At 46.8% G+C, this 24850-nt stretch overlaps 10 protein-coding genes across 10 annotated transcripts; 4 read left to right on the plus strand and 6 right to left on the minus strand.

Annotated features, from left to right (window-relative positions):
• Nucleotides 1–2132: 2132 nt before the first annotated feature.
• Nucleotides 2133–3128, plus strand: EYB26_005875 (uncharacterized protein; the record flags this gene model as incomplete). The annotated part of the gene is made up of 3 exons (XM_054265152.1): nt 2133–2753; nt 2825–3054; nt 3113–3128. 3 exons carry the CDS (start codon nt 2133–2135, stop codon nt 3126–3128), a joined length of 867 nt encoding a protein of 288 aa, XP_054121127.1.
• Nucleotides 3129–3940: 812 nt separating this feature from the next.
• Nucleotides 3941–5256, minus strand: EYB26_005876 (uncharacterized protein; the record flags this gene model as incomplete). Its single annotated transcript, XM_054265153.1, has 7 exons — nt 3941–4029; nt 4102–4222; nt 4282–4422; nt 4474–4616; nt 4688–4842; nt 4941–4981; nt 5248–5256. 7 exons carry the CDS (start codon nt 5254–5256, stop codon nt 3941–3943), a joined length of 699 nt encoding a protein of 232 aa, XP_054121128.1.
• An 866-nt stretch (nt 5257–6122) lies between these two features.
• EYB26_005877 (uncharacterized protein) lies at nt 6123–7088 on the minus strand (the record flags this gene model as incomplete). Its single annotated transcript, XM_054265154.1, has 4 exons — nt 6123–6196; nt 6248–6376; nt 6434–6695; nt 6828–7088. The coding sequence occupies 4 exons, from the start codon at nt 7086–7088 to the stop codon at nt 6123–6125; spliced, it is 726 nt and encodes a 241-aa protein (XP_054121129.1).
• Nucleotides 7089–8329: 1241 nt separating this feature from the next.
• On the plus strand, nt 8330–9285 carry EYB26_005878 (uncharacterized protein; the record flags this gene model as incomplete). Its single annotated transcript, XM_054265155.1, has 3 exons — nt 8330–8450; nt 8596–8801; nt 8869–9285. 3 exons carry the CDS (start codon nt 8330–8332, stop codon nt 9283–9285), a joined length of 744 nt encoding a protein of 247 aa, XP_054121130.1.
• A 700-nt stretch (nt 9286–9985) lies between these two features.
• Nucleotides 9986–12547, minus strand: EYB26_005879 (uncharacterized protein; the record flags this gene model as incomplete). Its single annotated transcript, XM_054265156.1, has 1 exon — nt 9986–12547. One exon carries the CDS (start codon nt 12545–12547, stop codon nt 9986–9988), a length of 2562 nt encoding a protein of 853 aa, XP_054121131.1.
• Nucleotides 12548–14846: 2299 nt separating this feature from the next.
• Nucleotides 14847–17595, plus strand: EYB26_005880 (uncharacterized protein; the record flags this gene model as incomplete). The annotated part of the gene is made up of 6 exons (XM_054265157.1): nt 14847–15284; nt 15345–15531; nt 15583–15847; nt 15906–16166; nt 16222–16327; nt 16375–17595. The coding sequence occupies 6 exons, from the start codon at nt 14847–14849 to the stop codon at nt 17593–17595; spliced, it is 2478 nt and encodes an 825-aa protein (XP_054121132.1).
• A 241-nt stretch (nt 17596–17836) lies between these two features.
• Nucleotides 17837–18538, minus strand: EYB26_005881 (uncharacterized protein; the record flags this gene model as incomplete). The annotated part of the gene is made up of 2 exons (XM_054265158.1): nt 17837–18143; nt 18207–18538. The coding sequence occupies 2 exons, from the start codon at nt 18536–18538 to the stop codon at nt 17837–17839; spliced, it is 639 nt and encodes a 212-aa protein (XP_054121133.1).
• A 982-nt stretch (nt 18539–19520) lies between these two features.
• EYB26_005882 (uncharacterized protein) lies at nt 19521–21204 on the minus strand (the record flags this gene model as incomplete). The annotated part of the gene is made up of 2 exons (XM_054265159.1): nt 19521–20925; nt 20984–21204. The coding sequence occupies 2 exons, from the start codon at nt 21202–21204 to the stop codon at nt 19521–19523; spliced, it is 1626 nt and encodes a 541-aa protein (XP_054121134.1).
• Nucleotides 21205–21707: 503 nt separating this feature from the next.
• EYB26_005883 (uncharacterized protein) lies at nt 21708–22294 on the plus strand (the record flags this gene model as incomplete). Its single annotated transcript, XM_054265160.1, has 2 exons — nt 21708–21888; nt 21948–22294. The coding sequence occupies 2 exons, from the start codon at nt 21708–21710 to the stop codon at nt 22292–22294; spliced, it is 528 nt and encodes a 175-aa protein (XP_054121135.1).
• Nucleotides 22295–22649: 355 nt separating this feature from the next.
• EYB26_005884 (uncharacterized protein) lies at nt 22650–24189 on the minus strand (the record flags this gene model as incomplete). Its single annotated transcript, XM_054265161.1, has 9 exons — nt 22650–22946; nt 23000–23079; nt 23134–23368; nt 23425–23498; nt 23560–23640; nt 23691–23838; nt 23893–23937; nt 23996–24045; nt 24108–24189. 9 exons carry the CDS (start codon nt 24187–24189, stop codon nt 22650–22652), a joined length of 1092 nt encoding a protein of 363 aa, XP_054121136.1.
• Nucleotides 24190–24850: the final 661 nt, after the last annotated feature.

Here is a 24850-nt window from a genome sequence, read left to right on the forward strand (position 1 = left end):
CAGATTTGTTTCGAATGTACAGTCGTGTGATTGATATTGTATCTCAATAAAAGCTTCGGTTTTCCTGATCTGTTTCACGTTTCAACCTTGAAACTACTTGGACGATATCCGCTGTAGATAGTATGTCATTACTGATGCTGGTTAAGTCAAAAAGGGAATCTTGTTTCTATGGAAATACGATTTTGCATGATGCATTGTGGGATACCTAGGCAACATTCGAAGTATGGAACAACCTCACAAACGCCCATGGATGTGCACAGAATTATACCAGGGTTGCATCAATGTGCCGACAACCCTAGATAGCTTCCAAATATAGTCTGAAGGATTTGTTCCAAAGTTGTTGGTTGCTGACTGTTGGCCATTCGAGCCTAATTTCCACATTGTTTACTTTCAAGGTTTCATCTGGTACGACTTGCACATGGTTGGGCAATTGGCGTAGTACGTCATTCAGGGTCTGCTACCGAAATTAAACATTCATCGAGCGTGCGACGTGGTTGATGTGTTCCTGTCTATGGTGACAGTTGGGTGTTGTTGATTGATGATTGTTGAAACAAATAATGTCATGGGATGAAAATATATCTGGGGTATCGTACTATCGGCACGCATCTTGCATAAACATACATTGATACAAAGCATAAGGGCGACATTCCCAGTGAGTGATTCCAAAGTCTCCATGGTCACATGTCTACTTCTAGAATCAGACTCCTTTTCGATCTCCGCGCGGAACAGTTCCAGAATGAGATACGTACTACAGAGTAAGTTACAGAGTAAAGCACGGAGGAGTCACCGCCAGAAAAGAACTCACGCTAGAAGACGCGAAGAACACTTGGAGGCTTCTAGCGTGGGGTCTCCCAGCGAATCAGAGCATCGAATCCGAGGATCAGCACGTCTGAAACGCACTAAAATAGCCTGACAGAGCGGCTAGCCGGAGTCGGAATGGCTGAAACAACCACCATATTTCTTCTTCTGCTCTAAGTCTCCGTACAGCCACTTCTAGTCTCGATGTGGGAGTAGGACTCGTATTTTGAACTTTGAAGTTTGTGCGGAGTACGTAGGGCCGTCGGCAGGGACGGCCTCTCGTTTCTTTTTCCGTCGGTTTGTCTTCTGCCCAAGGGCGATCAGCCGCCAACTCTGTAACTATGTAGTATTGTGAAGCTTCCCCCGACCCGGTCCGGCCTTGCGCTGACAAGAGTCGGAGTCAGACGCATACATAACATGAAACATGGATGCGGCACGTTACTTTTGTTGTGGTTATGCCGCCACGTGGATGCCCTATATCACTCAGTTTTTATACCTCCACCGGCTGCCATACTCTAGAGACTCGTAGTAGAGACTCGTAGTATAACTAGTTATACAACGAGTAGAGTAGAGACGGAGAATTTCACATTTGCGTCCTAGCCTTATTCTATGGGATTAATCCAAGGAAGATGCCTAATTTACAGCCTCAGTCCATGGCCATGACCATATTCCTGTAATATAATGATCGACCCATCTAAGTATCCCGGCTTGAGCTTAGACTGTTGGTTGATCCGCTGATCGACTCACTCGCTCAAGACTAATCATTGTAATCAAACTCTCGTGTATACTCTAAGCTTACATGCAGTATAGCGTCGCGAGTGTCTTAACTCTTTATGTCTTGTCCAAAAGAATTCTGAAACATCCATCCCAAACAAGGCCCCTGTATCCGTCGTACTACGTACACAGCTGATCCATTCAACCACGTTTCGTATCCTTGCCGAAAGTTCTGCGAGGCTGATTGTTGTTGGACTGTACCCTTGTAATAAATCATTAAAAGAAAAACAGGAAAAAGGAAAAAAAGGACAGTCTAAGCGACGCGTGGGATCTCATTTTGGTTCGCCGGTCATAAAAGAGAGTAAAAAAGAAGTTCACCCAACCGCAGCCTAACCCACAATCCATTCGCTGGGTGGCCCGCAGCAACTCGTGACGCCAAACTCTCTTTCCGAATCACGGAGTAAATTCCTTCTTTCTTTTCCCCTCCATTCCAGCCAAGTTACGTATCTTCCAGACTACGTAGCTCATACCCTAGCTGCTCATTCATACAAAAGGATTCTTACACCTCCCCCCCTTTTTCTTTTGACCCGGAATTTCTTCTCTTCCTTCTTTCTTTCAATATGTCCTCTGCACAAGACGAATTCGATCGCCTTATCCGGGCTAATAGAGATTCATCCCGCACTCATCCCGAAGACCGTGATCAGTCGGGCAGCGACTCCCCCGCCAACAATAACGACGCCTCAGCAGACGATCAGTACGAACTCTCAGACGCCGATTCCGACTACGGCGATCACATCAAAAGAGAAGACGGCAACATGGTTTCTCGTACAGGCGCCTACACCGTCCCCTCGACGGTCTTTGAAGCCAACACCGGGCCCAAGGGTGTCATCGCTGATGCGCAATCATTCGAGCGGGCACGCAAGAAGTCCTTTCGCAGGACATTACTCAGTGCCGCGAGACTTGATTCGCATTCCAAATTCTTCGGCGGAAACAGCAGCAACAACAACATAACGCAACATAGCCAGGCATCGAGCAGTCCGCCCAGTGATGAAGAAGATGAGTTTATGCGTCGCTGGCGAGAGTCGCGATTGCAAGAATTGCAGGAACGGGGTCAGAGGAGACCTAGTCCATCAAAGAGAATTTATGGACGGGTTGATACGGTGGATGCGGAGGGGTATTTGAATGCGATTGAGCGGGTTGCATCTGATACCGTGGTTGTAGTTTGTATTTATGATCCTGAGGTAGCCTCCCTCCCCCCCTTCACCTTCCCCAACCGTCTTCGCATCAGGATAGAAAACTGACGAGAATATAGTCATCCGTCAGCGCTCAAGTTGAAGACGCCATTGAAGTCGTCGCGCGCAAATATATCACGACGCACTTCATCAAACTGCACCATGAGATCGCGGAAATGAGCCATATCGAGGCGCCAGCCCTGCTGGCTTACAAGGGGGGTGATATTATTAGCACACTTATCGATATTCCGCGACAGATTCCGCGTGGAGGCGAGATTAGCTCGCTTACTATTGAGGATTTATTGAAACGGTATGTTCTTTCTTTCAATTCCTACATGACATGACACGAAGCTAATGAGATCTATCAGAAATCGCGTTTTCTAGAGGATTTATTCATGTTTGGATAGAAGACTAAAAAAAAAACCTGCACGACTTGTTGGATACTACGACCCTCGGACAGAGAGACAGCTGGCCTGTCATATCTCACCGTTGCATCTCATACTTTCTCTTGCACTATATTGCATCCATCGCTACCGTTTTAATTCCGTCCGACTCCTCCCGTCCTCGCTGCTTTCTACATGTCTTTCTGATTTGCTGAGATATCCCATCCTGTTTTTTTCTTTTACCTCTTTTGGTCAAGTTTTCTGATGTCTATTTGGGGTTTGGAGCTATACATGCACACACATTTTGATGTCTTTTCTTGTCTATAAAAACTACTTCCTTAGTGTACAATAGTTCGTATATGTAATTCTAGTCATATCTTGCATGCCATCTCCGTCCTTCTCTATACTTGTATGAGCCAGCCCTTTTTTCTTTTTCTTTTCAGAGGCATAGATTTACAGAAAAGCCATTGTATTCAAGTGCCTCGTTACGCAAATTTTGTACATATACACTCTGTTAAAAAAAGAAATCACTCCAGGAATCAAAAAAAGAAAGGTAAGAAAAAAAGAGAGAAAAAAAATTCATCGATTGATCTCACTGCGCTAAAAACCAGTGCATTGCATCCATTATTTGAAGAGGGAATAATCATTTGGAAAGAGAAGTTTTGAGGAGGAACATGGAATCATGAGAAAATGCAAAAAGACGAAAGAAAAGGAAAAGTCCTGCAAGCCGTCCGTATCGTCTTCGCCTGAAAAAAAAAAAAGGTCATGATAGGAGAGCGATGTGAATTCTTTTTTTTTTTTAATATTCGAGAATTAGACAACACCGCGCTGCTGCACAAAGTCCCAGAGCATTTTGATGAGGGCGTCTGGCAGGGTGTACAGATCCACGTGGAATTCGCCTTCTGTTGGTGTTCAAGACATACAAAATTAGCCGGGTCAGTTCCGTGAAAGCTAGGGAAAAAGGAGAGACGTACGCTCAACATCATTTACTGTATATGAATCCGGCGCTTTGTTGTCGTGGACCATTTGGACGACCTGCAAGAGATCGTCTTCGCCGAGTTTCTGGAGTCCGTCTGCAAGTTTGTCCATGTCGACCTGTAACCCAACAAAGTTAGCTGATAACTCCCAACAAGATCTGATTAGAATACACGAACATTCTTCTCAGTCTTCTTCTTCTTCTTCACGCTCTCTTCACCAGTGGCCCCGCGCTTCGCCTTTACGCCATTCTCATCACCGGGCACTGGGCCTGAATCGCGTAGTTTCTCCAGAAGAGTTGGCTTGGGATGTTTGAAAGTCTAGTCCTGTCAGAAAGATGAAATTCTCTCTCCTTGTCTTATTCAACGTACGATTGTGTGCTTCGACTCGTATCGAGACTGCTGGAAGTTCAGGTCGTGAGATATCGTGTGCTCCTTGTCGGCGAATAGGCCAATCTGCATGTCGAATTCACCCCATCCTTCTTCCTGGATACGGAAAGGGGGGCTTTTGATTGCTATTTGACCAATGTATTAGCACCGGGCATCTTCCTTGCTGCGTAGGAGAACACAGGGAGGGAAGACGTACTCTGATTTGCGCGGTCGCCAAAACTAGGATGGAGACGGTAGATCACTTTGTCAAACACTGTCGCAGGTACTTCCTCGCCATGCTCGTTCAAGAGATAGATCTCAATCGACCATGATCGAAGAGGGAATCCTTCCACGCCTGAGTCTTTGCCCTGGCTGTATTATCCGATTAGTTTTTTTTTTTTTTTTGCACCATAGAGGAGGACGAGGAGACGGTTCGACTGGTAGTGCACATAAGGGTCTCGAGGACATACATGATACTCTGTTCCGTCACCAGCTTGACTGTACGCTTGACCTGCATGTGTTGAATGAGATTAGCTTCAAGTATAACAACCGAGGTAGATATGAAGATAGTCTGAAAAAAGAAAAGAAATGAGGGAAGAGACAATCTCCTGGTAGGACAAATCTCATGCTACACATGAGTTTGCCAATGAGTTAAACAGAGCTTCTCCAAGCCCTGTATAACACTCAAAGGGCCATACAGGGGGCGCACATGTACAACATGCAGCTTGCTGAAGCTTACAATCAACCCGGAAAAGATTGCCAGAGGCCATAACTTACATCAGGCATCTTGAGAAACTGTCAGGACAGTCGGTGAAGCGTGGATTGTGGGAAAGAGGTTAGCTCTTTGTAGCTTGTTGCAGGGAAGAATAAACGCGCTCAACACTGCTGTCGCACTGGTTTCCCACAAATATTCTTCCAAAAGAATGAAACTTGAAGAGCCCTGAGTTGGCTGCTCTTTATGCAAAAACAGTACAGAGCAAATTGAGACAAAGACAAGGAGTCAAAAGAGAAAGATGTCCAAAGACAGTCCGAATTGCGCGCGCAGTTGTCCAAGTTGGAGATGAGGCCGGCCCAAGTCAAAAAGAGATTAGCTTACGATAGGTTTGGTGGGGTTGCCCTCCGCCAATCAGATTAACCCCTCTGGTGGTTTGTCTATGTGATCAATCAACAGATTCAATGCTTGACAATTAGGAGTCGAAAATAAATGTAAAATATTCTACATTGTTGACTACGTCCTCTAAGATGTCCCACCGAAGTAATCTAAGTAAACAATATGTGCATTGTGCATTGTGCATTGTGTTTCTGCGTTGTGTGTATCAATGATATCCTGGAAGCTGATGCTCTAACCTATTCTACCACAGCCATCACGATGCCACCAACGGTCAAGGGTTTGTCTTGCCGTTGATTTATTCCGTCGTCACCGTCATAAGTGTCGTCCACGGTATCATCTCATTGCATCGGAGCATTGGTGTGTATCACGTAACAAGGAAAGGGGAGGGAAAGGAAGGGAATCGATAACCGGGGAGTGAAGAAATTTAAATCGCGAGTGTGTTGGAGGAGTGAATCGGGGATATGGGGGTTGGGGCGCAGATGAAGAACACTTTTTGAATGTTCAAGTGTAGACTGCGCATGACAATATTGTTTATTGTGATTTAAGCTTCTGCAGAGAACAATTTCTCGTTCTCTTCCTGAGCCTTGATAAATGCATCCTTAAAGAGGTTGGCGTCTAACTCAAGTCAGTTTCTGTACCTTTGAACGAACTGTACGATTAACTTACTTTCGCTGTTGGCGAAACGGATAGCCAGTGTCTGAGCCTCGGGCTCACCTTCACTGACATCTGCAGCGGCGTTCCACACCCAGCTACGGTCACTGCCAACATTGGGAGACAGCTTCATATCAGGGACAACTAGAATAAATCGTCAGTACTGCATCATAAATAGCCATCGAACTGGGGTTAACGTACTGTAGTGGTTCGCGCAAACCTTCAAGGTCTTATCTCTTCGCATAACCAAGCGGGTCTTGTGGTTCTCCTTGTGCTTCAAAAGTCGGACATCACCAGTACCACGCTCCTTCCACTCGCGAGACTCGCGGTCGAACTTGAAAAGCTTTGCACGCATCTTAAAGGTTTGTTCCTCCAACTCCTCGTTGGTCTTGGTTTCGACTTTCTCGGTGAGGTGAATGACGGGCTCGAAGTGGACATCAGGAGACTCGACCTCCTCTTCTCCCTACAAACAGACTGTTAGCTATGTTGAAAAAAAGTCATCGTACCCCGCACGGCCTCCTTTAGGCACGTGCAGTGGCGGAGACTAGGAAACAACGAAAAAGCTGTACTCCGTTCATAAGGGTTGGAAGCTTACCTGCTCACCGGTCTTGGCCTTGGATGATCCAGATGGCTCATCAGCATCATCAGCCTCCTCCTTCTTCTCCTTCTTGGGACCGCCACCGAACATGGAGAAAACGTTATCAGTAGCCTTGGTGGCCGCGCCGAAAGCAGATTCGGTAACCTTCTCAGTAGCCGACTTTTCCTCTCCTTCGGTCTTTTCGACAGCAGGAGCAGGGGTGGTCTCCTCTGTAGGGGCGGTGGTGGGGTCGGGCTTGGTCTCGGTAGTGTCAGCCATTTTGTTGGTTGGTGAAATTATTCGGAAATTGTTCTATAGATTGAAGGGTGAAAAGAGAGTGTGATATATCCTTTTTTTCTGAATAAAAAGGTGAGGATAGATGGATGGAGGTTGGCGTAGATCTAATACAAGGAATTTTTTTGTGTAAAAGGAGTTGGTTGTTTTGGTTGCTTTTCCCCCGCCGCAGGGACACCGCCCGCATTCTGCCGCCGGTGCTTTACAGCTGCATACATAAAATACAACCATACATTACAAGAGTTGGCCTTATTGGCTAGTCGTTCCGTAATAAAAGCTCCATTCAGTACTACGTAGTACGTTACCGCCCGCAAATTCGTGCTTTTTGAGTAACACCGAAACAAGTGGCGGATTCTGTTCGACCGGGGTTAGGGTTAAGATGTTCAGTCAAGTCGTACCTATGTCTATTGTGGACGTGGGGCTTATTCATAGTATACTATGTATACTATTTCGTGTAGACTGCTCTGAAGTGACATAGCTGTAATTAGTGGTCAAAAGCCATTGGACGGCTGGACCTGTGTACCCCCTGAATCCTTCCTTAATCGACATAAGCTTAAATTGTCCTGTTGCTATTTCGCGGCGAAAAATTGGATATCGTATGCCCACAACATAAATAGCGGCATCGATGGTCTTTGGGTTCTCGAATCCTGGCATTTTGTGTTTATTCATGGCTCGAAGGGTTATTGATCTTCGACCGACTGGAATTTTGTTCATCAATACCGGTATACCTTTTGCAACAGTCAAAGGAAAACGCCCCAAACCACCTGAAGGTCAAAACTAGCAAGACTGCAACCAATGAATTTCATTCAGCAGTGTGATGCATATCCAGCTGATCACCTCAAGGTATCGAGTCCTACCTGCCGGTCGAAAGTCAGACAAGCCAAGCCAGTTTCCTAATCCAGATGAATAGTTTGTACTGCCGACTCCGTCGTTGCATAGTTATTCAAGCAACCAGGGCGGCATGCTAAGCTTTCGGATACATACTATGTATACCTAGCCCACTTTGATGATTGATCGTAAGACCGTTGGAAGAGTCGGAGAAATGCTAGGCAGATGATAGATCATCCGCATACTCCGTTACCCTAAGGCATACCGGTGCTGTACTATGAGTAGGGCTGATCATCCATGGATATCAGTGCCTTCTCTGACGCTGTGCTACCCCCACCTAAGCAATAACCATCCAGTGCAATTACGTAGTTAATTACAGATTCATTTTATTTCTCGAGATGCGGATATTGTCCCGTCTCCTCTCTCTCTTCCCCATGCGTTACGTCGGTGAACGGACTGGATGGGGAGACGGCATGGAGGAGATGGTTCACTTGATTCCGGACGGGATTGCGCATTTCGGTAAACGAGTAACCACCATTGATGAGCCCGAAACCAAGGATGGCAAGCTTGTCATTCACTTCGATGATGGCACATCCGCTGAAACCGATGCCATTGCGGCTATTTGCAAGGAGATGGCTACTTGAACCACGCTAACATAATGCAGATGGGCCCCAATGGACATGTCTTGATATTCCCCGTCGACAAGGGCGAGACATGAACCTCGTCGCTTTCAGCACAACCGCAGACGAATGGGAGGACCATGTGCGCTTGACCAAGCCCGCTCATCAAAACGATCTCCTGAAAGACTTTGAGGGCTTCGCACCCTACATCCAGAAACTTCTGAAACTTACCAAGCCGGACTTGGACATTGTACGTCCTTTCCACCCCCAATCACTCTTAATGATGGTTGACATCTTAACTACCTTGTTATATGAAGTGGGTAATCTTTGACCTAGGCGACCACACAGTCCTCACCTTCTCCAAAGGTCGCATCTGCCTCGTCGGTGACGCCGCACACGCCACAAGCCCTCACCACGGCTCCGGCGCAGGTTCCTGTATCGAAAGCAGTGCCATCCTCGCTTCCATGCTCGCATCCGACAAGGTCTCTACCGTGGCCGACGTCCAGAAAATCTTCGAGGTCTTTGATGCCGTTCGTCATGAACGGTGTCAGTTCCTTGTTCAAGGCAGTCGGTTCAGCGGTGACTGTTACGAATGGCGCGCTCCTGGTATCGGAAACGACTTCAAGAAGATTGAGCAGGAAATCAACAGGAGACATGCCATCATTTCAGATGTGGAGGTTGACAGGTTTGTTGATGAGGCGATGAAGGAGTTGAATAAGGGACTTTCTGCTTAAGTCTTAAGCCTCTCTCCCTTCAAGAGAAAAGTTCGATGACGGTATGACTCTTCTCTGAATATATGCATAATGGTACTATGATTGTTTGGATTAGCCTGTTCTTATTGTTGGATTGGCATGTTTTTGGGTTTTGTTTATAGATAGTTGTCCTTGCAAAAGCATTAATCGAGTGAGAATTAATGATATGATTCTTCTACATGGCGTCCTACTTTACTCAAGTTCAACCATATTCGACCAATATACGATCACATGATCCATTTTGTTCAATGATGTTGACGTATACATAAATAGTCTACTTCATTTAGAGACTCGAAGGGTGAGGAACCCTACCTAGGTGGACGAGCTTCTAGTGGCTTTCTAAGCGTAATTGTGATGCCTATTATAACTAAAATATGAGGATCTACTCAAATCACGATATAATTCAAGTAGTAATCGATAACTATATAGTTTAAGAGAAGAGAGTAAAGCAAGAGTATAGCATAAACACCTGATACAATGTGCTCGTGTCTGTGTCTGTTTGCACTCTGATATTGGAAAAAAGAACCCACCCATTCCCATGCGCTCCTATCAAATCCCATAACCCATAACCATTATCCTTCTGAAACAAAAGCAAGATAAGAAAAGCAGAACAAACCAACCAAATTCGCCTTATCCGTCATAGTTCATTCATTGATCTCAGATCATGTTCTAGTGTGCAGTCTCATGGTCGGTGTGGAGGCCAAAAGTTGTGTGCTGTTAGTTTCTTTGCAGATTTTTGAGCTCGCGACAAGATGTCTGAAGGAATAGCATCGTGTACCAGACCGTCGATATCCTTCAATCGAGTTCCTAGAAAGCTAGAAGCCTCCTCGAGCATGCATTGGGCTGCTTTATTCATAGAGATGCTATGCTTCTGTACCTTCTCCAAGGCCGCGGAAGCTGCATCGATTTGCCGTGACGCACTACGTGTGACCAGGTCGCTAATTTCCTTGGACTGTCTCATAATCCTATGAACGTTGGCCTTGAGCTGTCCTCTATCGTAGCGAAGAGACTCTGCTTCCTTGCGTATGTTGTGCGACTTCTTTACTGCATCACCCATCCACTCTTGGACGTCTGTGGAAAGACGAGCATAGATATCTGAGAGTCCGATCTGAGCAGTATCCAAATCCCTCTTGATCTGTGACGATACTGCGTGCGCCGCCCGCTTCCAATTCTCAATCTTCAACCATGGCGTACCAAAGTCTACTTCAAGGGTCTCTTCCCGTGGTTGCTTAGACCGTGTTGATACAGTAACATTGACGAGTCCATATGCATCCTCACGACTCAGTCGAAGCGTGTAAACACCATCAAACAGTTTTTCTAGTTCGTAAGGCAATGAGGCATTTCCTCGTGTCACCTTGACATCGAATCTAACCTTCTTTGCTGCAGTGGGTTGCTTGATGATGACATGACAATCTCCAACAACCTGAAATTGAAAGCCGTCGTTTTTGTTTGGTCGATCCTCAAGCAGTTTAGAAATATCGGAGATATCGCCTACAGGTGAAACAGATAGCGCCTCGAACCGCTCACTCAAATCAGTAGAATGTGGTTTTAGTGAAAGTGAAGCCAGTCCGGTGTTGGCAGAAGGAAATATTGTTGTCGCTGTGGTGATTGTGCTTGAAGCGACACTAGCAGCCGACGAGGATATGGCTGCTCCTCCAAGGAGCTGTAACACGAAGGTAGTCGCAGTACGGAAGGCAGTATATCCTAGAGACACCGAAATAGCGAGGACAATCGATAGCATCATCATGCGAAGCAAAGGTGCAAACTCCTGAGCACGTCCGTTGCATACAGACAAGAAGCTCGATGATGGATACTTCTCCGTATCATAGAAGAGATTTGGTTCGATAGATTTTGGTGGTAGCGTTGCAGAGCTCGTAGACTGCTTCCTAGGATGCAGTTCTGAGAGGGATGCGAGATGCCGGTTCAATTGGCTCGGGGTTATGGATTCAAAAGTCTTGATATCAATCGGGTAGCGTTCAACAACCACAGTTTCTCCTGTGAGAGGACGACGAGATTCCAGACAGAGGTGTAAGCTCTGATGATCAAATGGAAAGAGATGCTGACCAGGCTTCTTCCAGAGAGGCTCTTCTGAGATGATCAATACGGGAATGCCATGCATCTTCATGAAGCTCTGAGCGAGGTGCCTAGAACGCATACTGGCTTCATCATCCCGATCTGAAACAAGAAAGATTGAAAGATCTGGAATGGTCCATTCAGTCTCTGAATGAATCTGATGCTCCGATCCAGTCCAGACAGATGAGCAAGATGGACGGTTCTTGAAGTTGAGCGTAATGTCGGTGCCACTAGGCGTTCGGTGAGACTCTGAGACAGCACCGATGCACTCGTCGACGATTAGCTGGACATGGATAGGAAGAAGCTCTGCGTAGTTTGGTGTAGCGCCAATGCCAAAGGAGGTAGGCACCACATGATAGCGAGAAGACTCGGTTGAGCTGCTTCCCAAGCTACGAGTCGAGCTCGACACCAGCACATCGCCGATCTTGTCGAGAATGATGTTGCGAAACTCGGGATTACCCATGTAGAGCACGCGGAAAGGCTTGTCTAGATCTAATCCTTGTTTCATCATAGTCTGCTGCACGGTGATGGCTAGCTGGCAGTCGTCAAGGTTCATCGGAAGCTGTTTCTTCAATGCAGCGGTTTCCCCGTCATTTAGAATGTTGATTGTATGCTTGAGCTGAACCCGTTGTTCCTCAGGCCAATTTTCCGGCTCTGAGAATTCAATCGAGTCAGATGAGTGGAACATGTAGGGCTTGGTTGTGAGGTTGCTGCCTTCAACAGATGGCAATTCACGAGCAAATAGAGGTAGTGGAAGTTCTTGTGAATCTGACATGGCACTCTCTCCATCCTCGTTGTCTTCGTTATCCACGTCATCATCTTCTTCTTCACTATTGAGGTGATGGACGTCATCTTCGTCATAACTGCTGCTCTCTCGATCGTCGAGACTAGCTACATCATCTGGACCATTCTGGTCGATCAGAGAAGCCATGTCTGTCTGCTCAGATCGAGTTCCATCTTCAGAGTGGATATCCGAAACACTGAGTGTAGCCCAGCTCTCGCTAAGGGCACTAGACGGACGTTCGTATTGTAGATGGTTGGCCGACATGGTCGGTCGTGATTGAGACAACCACTCTTCGACGGAGCGGCTTAGCGGAGGGAAGGTCGGGTATCGAAGCCGGGGAGTTGCACTGGGATCGAAGTGACTGTTCGGTTCCTGATTATTAGCCATAATGCTGACAATATGACGAGAGCAGCAGCGGGCTGCTCGAGGTCATGGAAAGCGAGTGGTTGCAGTCAATCAATATATGGATGGAAGCAGGGAACGACGACTATAGAGGCGGGTCTGATAGCTGTGCGGGACCGAGATAGCCAGATCAGACATGAAGGAGAACAAAGAGGATAAGAGGATTTTGAAGATCACAGAAGGAGAGCAATTCAACAGAAGACGAGGATAAAAGTACTGTCTTGTGAAGTGACTTGGTAGAAGAGACAACGTGAATGCAAGTAACTGTCCGCAGGTCACCAACAAGGTTGGATCTCTGCCTGGACGAGTTACTTATCGGTGATTATCGATAACGGAAGAGGGGTCGGTACTAACCGGTGCCCAATTCGTATGTACGGTACGTACTTGTAGTAGTGCTCGATTAAATGAGAAGTAGTTGTACCAGAGGGCGGATCCCAGTCAGTGGAGGTATAAATGTGAACGTAGCCTAGTTGTGGTCGGTTCTAATGGGTTAGAATACAACAACGTATGGAGTTAGCCAGGTGAATCGTTAACCAAGTGGATATATCAGTTTCAGGCTTCAGCAATCAGCCGGGCGAGTGGGGATACTTTACCTTGTAAGTTCGAGCCGATGGGCGGTAGTTGACGGCCAAGGGTGATCAAGGGAAAGTATTGAGCAAGAGCTATGTTGTGTCCTTGAATCTGGATACTGGTTTACCCAAGATAATATGAACGGAACAGGAGAGAAAGTGGTTGATATCTCTGTAGAGACACATACAAGAAGTAGTAGAAGTAATCGGAAGTTGGCGGGGCGCATGACGGGGGTACGCACTTTACCACTTTAGTCTACTGTAGCTGGATTACGTCGACAGCTACGAAATTTACAAGTAGCACCTGTCGAACGTATATAATGTTGCATTAACCTAGAATATGTACTTGTTATATTATTATTATCACGAAGAGATTCAGTAGAACAACGATTTTCTGGAGATATTCCACGAAATCTACAGTGGAGGCAGTAGATGCCTATCGCCGCGCTATTCCCTAACAGTGATAGTGCCGAATTATATGAACTTAAGCGCGTATCACGAGACCCAGCGGGAGTCGGTGGGTCTGGCTAAGTATGATGATTGGCTGGAAGTCATGTTCCTCCTCTATGCTTCTTTCCTTGCCTGAACGAAAAGTACTCTGTGCTCTTTCTTTATTCTACATGCTTCACAGATGATAAGCAAACAAGTCTACAAACCACCCACATTATAAGGCCAGAAGCCTAATCATACGCCCAAATGCCTACACACAAGACTGGTAGCCGAGCTGAGACTCGCCAAATCCGACATTGGGGCCAATCAGCCCTACCAATTGGGTTAAACCAAAACAATACGTCATCCGGGATACGTCTCATCCACAGCATATGTCCGGAAAGTGCGAGAGGTAAGCTGCGAACGCACAACGATGAGTAAAGATACGATTTGATCATACATACTACAGGAGTAGTATGTATTCAAGTAGCATGTACCCAGAACACCGCCAAGGGTATGCAAGCAATTACTGGACTCAGAGTAGCAATTGTCTCTTTATCAACAACTTATCGAGGCAGCAACCGTGCGCCGGTAAGTACTTGCCCCGGCTTGCCCGCACAGGGCAACCTTCCACCTTCCAACTTCTTCGATTTTCTGTGTTGCTTCCAGTCCAACGCTGATCAGTGATAATATCCATATTCAGCCCTGGATATTTCAACACACCACCTGAAAATGGAAATGAGTGCTGCAAGTCTCTATCCATTGAAATCAACCAGATGAAAAGGGGCGTGATAGGCCAGTTGAGAAACGGCCCGAAACCCACCAATGGCGTCGCTTGATTCAGCCGTCGTTCAGCTGATCGCGTGTTTTTGTTTAATCCTTAGTCGATTCCACTTCACCATTCTAGATCCAATCGCCCACATTGGACAATTTACCTTCAAGCTAAATCGGTCTCCCCGTTCCTGTTCCGTTCAGCTATGTGGGGATTTCTTGACTGTTCGTTTTTTAGACTGTTGAAAGTCATGACGATGCGCAGGACGGGCTGGGCTGTCATAAAGACTGTCTCTTGGCCGAAAAGAGAATTCTGCAGTCCGTAAAAATTTTTTACTGAAATTCAACACTCTAAATCTTGGTCAACTTTTGATTCTTTACTTGGGCAAGCGCTCCTTTCCCCCAAGACTACCCGATCCGCGCATGCCCTGTTCAGTCAGTTGCATATGAACATCCATTCGCAGAGTGATTGCGGAAACATTTGAAGTTCTAAGGACAATACCGAATTCCGCAAAATGGAAGAAGATGAGATCGAAATGATGCGACAATACTCGGAGTCCCCTCGTTCAAGCAGCCGAACGCCCCGCAACAAACCTCCACCGAACCAAGCACCTCAAGATACCATCAAGCAATTCTGGAATCAGTTCAACACCAGGTACCCCGGAAAGATTTTCACCATATTACCCAACAATCCCTACGCTCGCAGTAAAGTTGCACAACAACCGACGGGCGTCATTCAGGGCTCGGACGCCGCGAGATCGTATGAGCAAGCCAGGAAGGAGTGCGAAATAGCCGTCGAGCGCATAGTCAAAGAATGCGAACGAATCAATCAGCGATACAGTGATCCGCATTTTGACATCGAGTTCGATTTGAAAACTGGAAAGAGGAATTGTCTAGATGGCTTGGCCGAGGAGAACATGGAGATGCGACCCAGGGGTGTCAAGAGAGTGACGGTATGTATCTGGTATTGTACTAGAGGATAAGCGCTAATCAAAGTTTTGTTGCTATTTCAGGATATCTTTGAACACCCGCAATTCTACATCAACGGCCCGACAGCAGGCGATGTGCGCCAAGGACGAGACGGAGACTGTTGGCTTATGGCTGCATTGTGTACCATGGGAAATAAGCAAGGTTTGATTGACCGATTATGTGTTGCTCGAAACGAGAAAGTTGGCGTATACGGCTTTGTGTTTTATCGAGGTTAGTTTTCTTACTATTTGGGTGATACCGGCCAGTCTGACCTCTGAACAGACGGCGAATGGCAACAATTTATAATCGATGATAAGCTCTATCTCCGCGCCGCCGATTACGATGAATCGATCGAAGAACGACCAATATGGGACGATATAAGTAGAAAGGACACAGAGGAAGAATATCGCAAGGTGTGGCAGACCGGATCGCGAGCATTGTATTTTGCACAGTGCTCGGACGATAACGAGACATGGCTTCCGTTGCTGGAAAAGGCGTATGCCAAGGCTCATGGAGATTATACGGCGATTGAGGGTGGTTTCGTTGGGTACGTTGATACAATCCCAACTCGGGCATGATAATGATTTGCTGATAATCTTTGACAGAGAGGCGATAGAAGATCTTACAGGTGGAGTGACCTCCGAGATTTTATCGACCAATATTTTGGACAAAGACAAGTTTTGGAAAGAAGAGCTGATGAATGTCAATAAACAATTCCTTTTCGGCTGCGCAACTGGTATCTTTTCGAATTGGCTGGATCCAAAATATCGAGGACCACCGAGAGAGCGCAAAGGTATTTCTGAGGGACACTCATACTCTATCATGGAGGCAAAGGAAATCAATGGTGTCAGGTTGCTTCGCTTGAGGTAGGTGTTTGTTATGATAATCGTGACTTGAGACCGTGAATACTGACTTGTGCAGAAACCCCTGGGGAAAGAAAGAGTGGAGCGGTGCATGGAGTGACGGTTCCGAGGAGTGGACTCCGGAGTGGATGAAGCTTCTTAATCACAAGTTTGGCAATGATGGAGTATGTTATCATCATCCAATTGAAAATGTTAGATACTAACGTTTCAGGTATTTTGGATCTCGTATGACGACCTTCTCAAAAAGTACCAACACTTCGACCGGACGCGCCTTTTCGGACCCGAATGGACACTTACTCAGCAGTGGATGAGCCTGAACGTGCCGTGGTCAGCAGACTATGCTTATGAGAAGTTCGTGATTGAAATATCACGTACCAGCCCAGTAGTCGTTGTGCTGTCTCAGCTTGACACCCGGTACTTTAGAGGGCTCGAAGGGGAATACGACTTTACACTGCAATTTCGACTACAAAAGGAGGGCGAAGAGGACTACATCGTTCGTAGCAGCACAAACTATATGATGTCTCGATCAGTGAATACAGATATCACGCTAGACGCTGGAAGATACTGTGTTCTGGTAAAAGTGACGGCCTACCGACGCAAGAACGCGGACAACCCGGAGGATGTTGTGCGACGTACCGCGTCGAGTCGACGAGAGAAACTAGTTCAGATGGGCCTCTCATATGACCTAGCTCATACCAAGGGCCTTACATTGGAAACGGAGGCGGAAAAGAAAGAGCGCGAGGAACGCGAGGAACGACAGCGATTCCTCGAACGACAGAAGCTCCGTGACCAGACGATGAAGAAATTACAGCAACAGCATATCCGCGAGAAGAAGATACAAGCAAGAAGAGAAAGAATGATGAAACGTGAACGACTTCGAGAGGCTGTAGAAGCGGGACAGCACTTCCCCGCCGAATCCGAGGACGACGCAGAGGATGAAGAGTTGACTCCCAGAGTTGGGCATGATCAGGACAAACTCGATCAGATGATCAGTACACGCAACGGCAACGGACTACAGCCAACAACACGACGAGCACGCGTATCAAGCAGACCGATCCGACCAATGCTCAGAACAGATTACCCCAAGACAAGCGCCAATCATTACCAGGAAATGATGGAATTATTGCAAGACTTTGAATTCGACTCTGATCTCGACATGCCACCGGAACACTCACCAGCACATCCCTCTCCTTCCTCTACTGCATCGTTTCCAGGCCCTCCACCTCCCAACAGAGGAGCAGGAGGAGATGGAAGCGTCAACCCATGGAACGCAGTCTGCGTTGTTGGATTAAAAGTGTTCTCCAAGGACCCCGAGTTGAAATTGCAGGTTGTACGACCGGGATGTTATGATGGGGAAGCGGCGTTGGATCGTGATGACCCTGCAGTTTCGGCGACGTTTGAGACGAGATCCTCATTCTTTTTTAAGGGGTAGAGCATTGCGCTATGTGGTATTATGTATCCAATGATGTATTAAGATAATGACCATGTTGCGTTATTTCGTTGTGTTTTGGGGTGTATATTATTAGTTTTCCGGGTACATATATAGATACTAGCTTCAATGTTGAGCCTCTGCAACATCATTATTCATACCTAGGTACTCCGGGAGGTCTTCTACCAATAACAGATTCACATTGATGCATTATCATAAACAGCCAGAATGATATGGGCATGCTTCACAGAGGATTAGCCTTCACGCCCTCCCTTGTAATCCGAATCGGCTTTATACCACCATCACCATCATCAAACTCCATCCGATCAATACAGACATATCGATGATTAGCATCGTAATCACCCAGTGGTCTACGATGGTACACAATATACCATTCACTTGTACCCGGGACGTGTATTACACCATTACTCCCCGTTCCCTGCGCAACATCTGGATCTGGGGACAGAATGTGCTGTGATGTTTTTGTGAAGGGGCCGAGTGGTGAGGTTGTGGATGTTACGTATTCGACGCCGTAGGAGTTGTCGCCCCATCTGCCATACATATCATTAGCAAGTCTTCAAGCTTGAGCGAAGGGGAGAAGAGGAAAGATCTACCCTCCCACACTGTACATATAATAATAAACGCCCTTCCTTTTGATCATATACGGCGCCTCCACATAATTCGGCGGTGTTAATTCAATAGGGTGCGTCTTAAACGAGACCATATCATCACCCAATTCCGCGCCCAGACCATGCGACCACCCACCCCAAAGCAGATATACGCGTGCGTCATCGTCCACAAAGACAACAGGATCAATCGGCTGCCCACCAAAGAGCACATCAGCCACCAACGGCTTTCCGAGGACATCCTCATACGGACCCTCCGGTCTTTTCGTTGTGGACTTTGCGACTCCTATCCCCGCCCCGTCACCCGCAGAAAAGTACATGAAATAATCTCCATTCTTGAATGCGACGGTCGGCGCCCAGGCGGCTCGATTCGTGGACCAGGGGATGTTGGTAAAGTCGAGGATGCGGGAGTGTTTGGTCCAATGTATTAGGTCCGGGGAGGAGAAGCAGTCGAAATATGTTTGTTGGGAATAGTCGAGGGAGAGGGAAGGGAAGATCCAATATTGGTTGAGGAAGATGTGTGTGCATCGGGGTCGGCGTACCAGCCTGGGAAGATGGGGTTGCCGGAGTATGTAGAAGATGAAGAGTTTTGGATTTGCCGTGGTGACGGCCAGTTATTGCCGCCGCCCATGGGGAATTGATTGCAATTGTGATAGTACGATGATTGCAAGAAGTAGCACAGGGGGTTGAGGTTGAAGATGTTACCTTAATAGATGCGGAGAATGATCAACATGCGGAGAAAGTGGGGATACCGATAAGACCGAAACAGCTACAGATCCTCCTGGCTATAACGAACGAACACTTATCTAGACTTGATTTGACTAAGTAGACTAGTATCTCAGAGTGCTCTTCATTCCTAGATGAAAATCATTTTTAAACAAGGTTCAGGAATATGGAGACCCGTTTGATTGGCATGGAACAGTTGGACTCTGCTAGACCCTTGAATGAACTCGCGTCTTCATAAACATCTTCGAGACTCAGGCCCATGATTTACTATTACTCGTCATAATCGGCCTGTAAGTACCAACATGGCTCCAAGAGTCCTTCCCCAGCATGACTCCTTACCAAGTCCAAAAATGGGATGGATTCATGATAGTAGGTAGTCGATAAACCAGCAAGGAATTCTGGGTATTCTCGTTGATGGGAGAAAGGATATCCAGGCTGGCGATAGAGGATATATAGTTACTTTCTCCTAACCGCGCCAACTACATGAGAAAGCGGCGCTGTAGACAAACGCCGGGAAGGAGTTAGTTCCCTTAGTATTAGGTGCCATGTGATCAAGGCAGCAGCAGCAGACCATGGCTATCGAGGGTTCGACATGAAATCCTTAAACCAATGTGCGCTTTCGTGAACAGTTTCGAGATAGTTTGGATCCGCGAGTTGCCGCTGCTCGTCGAGATCAGGGGGGGTGGCTTGAGTCGCATTGCGCAGTGTCACTATCTCTTCACCATTCCCAGCTTCTTCTCCCCAGAAACATGCACGACGCATAACGGATACCATATCTTTAGCCTGAGTTGCTAGAACGGAATTATGCTCTGCTGCCGGCTTCCGCGAATTTGCTCTGGGTTTTGATGGAGCACCGTCATGTTCATTTGAATTGGAAACTGTACCATTTGACTCTTCACTGGGACCCAGCCGTGCGAAGAATCTCACCCATGGTAAAGTAATTTGAAGTCGAGTAGGCTTTGTGAATCTACTTCTGCCATCATTACTTGCGTCTATACCGTACGGTGGCCATCGCGAGAGAGCCTTGCGACGCCGCGATGGCCGCCCTTCTACCGGCGTTGAATTTTCGGTAGACTTTTGTTCGTCTTCTGTATGCATTTGGACGTCCCATAGGTCGATCAATTCCTCTTCGGTAATTGGGGTCTTCAAAACAGGGACCGGGTACTCTGGTCCCGTATGGTATTCGGGCATGATCTTTGGAACATCTTTTCCGGCGGAGCGTAAGAAAAGCATAGGCGAGGCAAAGGAGTCGAAATATTTGGACGGTGTATCGAATAGGTATTTCCGCGTGTTGAGCAGAGGTACGAGATCAAATGGCACCGCTTTTTTCCTATGTCTTGATGGTTGCTTCGTCTGGACGGCTTTCGTAGGTAAGTGTTGTGATTCATCGCCATCGGACACAATCACCTCTGATTGATTCCCGCCGATAATGCTTCCAGATCCAATGAGCATCTCCGAGTCAATGGTACAGTACTCATCGAGACCGGTCCAGTCGCAGACGGGTTCATGAGCTGCGACGGCATGTATATGTTGTGATTCTGTCAGGGACAGCATAGTGGCCAAGGACCCGCCAATATTCGATCCAAAGACGAATAGCTGCTCGGGGCGAAGAGTCTGCAAGACCCAATCCAGTCCGACGAGCGTGTCGTGTACTGGCGTAGGGTATCTGTAGAATGGGCGAGTGGGACTGCTGTCTGGATTCGATATTCTTGTCTCTGCATCTGTGTATCCTAGCCGGTAGTTGACTGTGACAACGTTTGCCTCTGTAATTGCAGTCATTAATTCTTGCGGTGTTGAGAGACCACCTCTCAACAGACTGCTTGAAATCATGGCTCCCTGGTGATCATCATGGAAAAAGTAATCTAGCGTCCTTTGATCTTTGACACCCACTACTGATCCATTTTGAAAAATTGGCCCTCGAGGCAGATACAAAATCACCTTTGGATTTGCTCGGGCATTGTCCGCCAACGGCCGTAGTACTCTACCGGTAGTCCATATTAGAACCAAAGGTCTGTAGAATGTCTTATAGGACTACTCACGTAAGCGTAATTGAACCGGTCCCACCAACAGGCACCTCAACTACATCTTCAATTAACGGAGGTGGTGCAATCGATGCGAAAGCCCGACGTCCATGAAAAGAACTCGAATAACGAGCGAGAAAGACGCGACGCGCTGCCAGCCCATCGCGTGCGATTATTAGGGACCTAAGCGAATGTCCCCGTGTATTCAATGCATCTCGAAATTGAGAAGTTAAGCGCATGGCACGTCTCAAAGTTCCCCAGTCGCGGATAAAATGAATAAATAACTCGATGCGTACTTTTGGGATGGAGCCACATCTGTGACCATGGACTAAATTTAGTTTTTGAAATTGGTGGAAATAGTGGCGATAAGAGCGATACCTAAGATAAGGTTCTACGGTACCATTTAGTTAGAAAGGGACAAAAATACGGGGTAGGGTTTCCAATATGTAACTCCAACGTATCAGAATAAATAGAAATTCGAGACAGGAGGAGTCTTGAATTCCTTCTGTCTCATACCGTTTCTGAGGTATAAGACAATTATTACTATATCCTTGGTACAAGCAACGGTGAATTCTATGATAAGGATCTAGAATATAAACAGGCCCTTCATGGATTGTATAACCAAGTTTGCATCATTCAGACTTCGTTTTTGCTTTTCTCTACTTAACCTCAAAGGCTGGCCTACGTCTATCGATATAATTATCATTAATATTTATTCATTCGGCTTCCTTCAAGATTCACAATGAAACCCCTTCAATCTCTTTCTGTTGTCTTGTGCATAGTTTCTCTCGTAGCCGCTGCCCCTAGAAAACCTCAAGGCTCTTCTGTTGCTGGCACGACCGTTACAAGAGGTGCGCAGACTCTGGTTTTGTCCGAAGTCAATGGTGTCCCTGGAAATGAGTGTTTGACTTTCCGCAATAATGGTACGATTACTGCATGGTCTTGTTTTTGTTCCCCTCGATTTTTTTTCTAATTTCTCTAGGTGAAATCGTCGACGCTGCCTGTGTTAATACCGCATCAGACCGACAAATGACCCCCTCTACCGTCGGAAACAAGAACGTCCTTCTCGTCCAACGTTCCTTCACAGCTGGCTTTCGACCGGATCTTGTGAATGTGCAGGCTTGCGTTGGATTCAATGGAACAGATTTCCTTGCCGAGGATTGCGCTTCTCCGAATATTGACTTTGTGTCTTTCACCGGCGGCGAATTGAAAAGTGCGAGTGGTGCCTGTCAGAGTGGACATGATAATCGTGCTCAGATCACAGTTGATCCGACGGGCAGGAGATGTGCAACTTTTACGAGTACCGTCGTGACTCCTGCGAAAAGCTAGATGGAATTTAAAAAGTCGGATTTGGAGCTGGCCTCCACTTGATACAATGATGCTTGATATAACTCTGATCTCTATAACTAACTAGAACTCAGTCGACTTATTAAATACATGTAAATATGTCCAATGAAAAAGAGACCTCTTGTAGCTGCTCTGTTTGCACGTTAGAAGCCGTCGAATCCATCTGGATTAATCACCTCAGACACACCAGTAATGCCATTCAATATTGTCCCTCGATACGATGGTATCCTTCTCATCTGATACTACACCCACTGCGCTAAATCAATGTCCAACTGCACGATATACTCTTTCTATGCGTTGTCCATCAGTTTTTCACGCGGTTTCCAAGGACGTAGCTCTAGCCGCAGCAAGTCAACACTTCACAAGAAGCACCACATTTGACTTGACACGGCTGCGAAAAGTCTTCCTGGCCATCAACGCTCGTCGCGCTTGGCGAGGTCAGAGCAGATCCCAGCTCCGGTTGCACCGTAGCAGAATGAATCCCGTAGCTATGGAAACAATCGTTCATAATCTTTGCAATTTGCACGAAATCGGAAATGGTCTCATTGGAAATGGTGACGTGGACCGATGCCAGTGCCTTTTCTTGGTTGAGGCGCCATACGTGGAGTTCATGTACAGAGACTACGCCTGGGATCTTTTGTTTCATCGTTAGTTAGTATATAGAAGAGAAGAGAGATTGAACCGCACAGTTTCAAGATCATGTCGAACATCGTCAAGGTTTATACCACTCGGGACACTTTCTAGAAGAATTCTACCCGAGTTTCTCACTAAGCAGCATACAATTTAGCTTTTGACATTGTGGGATGGATGGGAATTCAAACCTAGGGGGATTGATGTGGAAAGGATAACAATCGCAATAGCCATGCTAATGGCAGGGTCGGCATAATATCGAGCCGGGTACGTAGTGAGCCAAATGATCAATGCAGAGATGATGACACCAACATTGTTGGCAGCATCGCCAATCACATGTATCAGGACACCGAGCATACCGAGATCGTGCCCCCTCTTAGATGGCTGGAGGTTGTTGTGTCGATGGTTATCGTGCAGCGTGAATACCTGGAAGAGATGAGCACGTGGACAAAATACACTTCGCAATTTGGGCATATGCTGACCTGCCCTGTGCCATCCTCTGTATTCACCGATGCATCGATAGCCCCTGGAGTCTCGTTGTGGGAGTGATCATGTTCTAGAGAGAAAAAGGCAGTCAGCAGGTAATTGGCGTCGCGTATTATTCTAGGGAGTCTGACCGTGAAGGAACGAGGCGCTGATTATATTGAGAGCAAGACCAACGCAGCCGATGATTAACACGAGTTTTGGGTGATCCACGACTACGGCTGTATTAGCAGACTGTGAGATTGACAACCAAGATCTCACTCACGCTGGAGAGAAACAAATCGTTCTATGGATTGCAGGAATATGCTGACTCCCAAAGCGAGAAGGAAAACGCCGTTGAAAAAGGCACCGAGAAGTCGAGACCGCTGCCAGCCAAAGGACAGATCTTGAGGAGAGTCTTTCTTTGCGGATATCTGGTTTTCGTCAGAATAGGGGAACGACGTACGGAAAAAAGTTACTGCTACTACCTTCAATGCAGCATATGCGACAATAAATCCAATTAGATCATTCAACTGGGACATATCAGCCTCTTGAAAAATTTTAAGGTACAGGAAAAACGGGATTACGAACGTAGTGGAAGGCATCTGCAATAAGAGCGAGAGATCGCGTATAGAATCCAACTAATTGCTAGCAGTCAGAAGCATGATCGACGAGCAAGAACAAGGATTTCGTATAGAAGTACCAGATATTTCTGCAATGAAGAAACATAGTGATATACAAATCACCAGCTGTAGGCGCTGGGCCTGACTCAAGTGTGGTGCCATGGCTGATTTCGAGTTGGAGGAGTGATTATTCGTTGAAAGAGATCGTGTTCCAGGAGAAGAAAAAAAGCCAAGGCACGATTCGGTTATTCTACTCTTCCAGCGTGGCTTGAGTCACCAGAGATTGCAAAGCTCAAAGCACTCGCTAACCCGAGCGACCGCAGCGCTCTTATTGGTGGGAGCGCCGGCATCCCATATCCACCCCAACAGTAAAAGCTTCCTCAGCAGGAAGAGCATCATTGACATATTCCCCAGCAAATCATGCCTGCATCAGCACCGACGTTGAGTTTGAGCACCGGCTCCCTTGAGGTAGCTATGTCCCAGAGCCATCCATTGATGGTTGCCAAGCCCTGATGTTTTTTCTTGGCTGGCCCAGTAAGTTTTGTTCCGTGGTAGTTTGCCTCCAGTAAATTCCAGATCGCAGCACAGGCACAGGCACTGGTGACAGATTCGCAAGAGTCGTTAACCATATAAAAACTGCGCCGAAGTGGACAGATTAACCCCGAAAGCCCGTTATACTTGCGTGTCTTGTTTCCGACAGCGCCGACGGTGATCCCAACACACCATGAACCGCCCGTTCGTACAACATAATGGAATACAAAGTCGTCTCGCGCCGGAGAAAGAAGGACGAGGTTGGAATAAGGTTGAACAAGTAAATATATAA

The sequence above is a fragment of the Talaromyces marneffei genome, chromosome 4 (assembly GCF_009556855.1).
Source record: "Talaromyces marneffei chromosome 4, complete sequence".
Lineage (NCBI taxonomy): Eukaryota > Fungi > Ascomycota > Eurotiomycetes > Eurotiales > Trichocomaceae > Talaromyces > Talaromyces marneffei.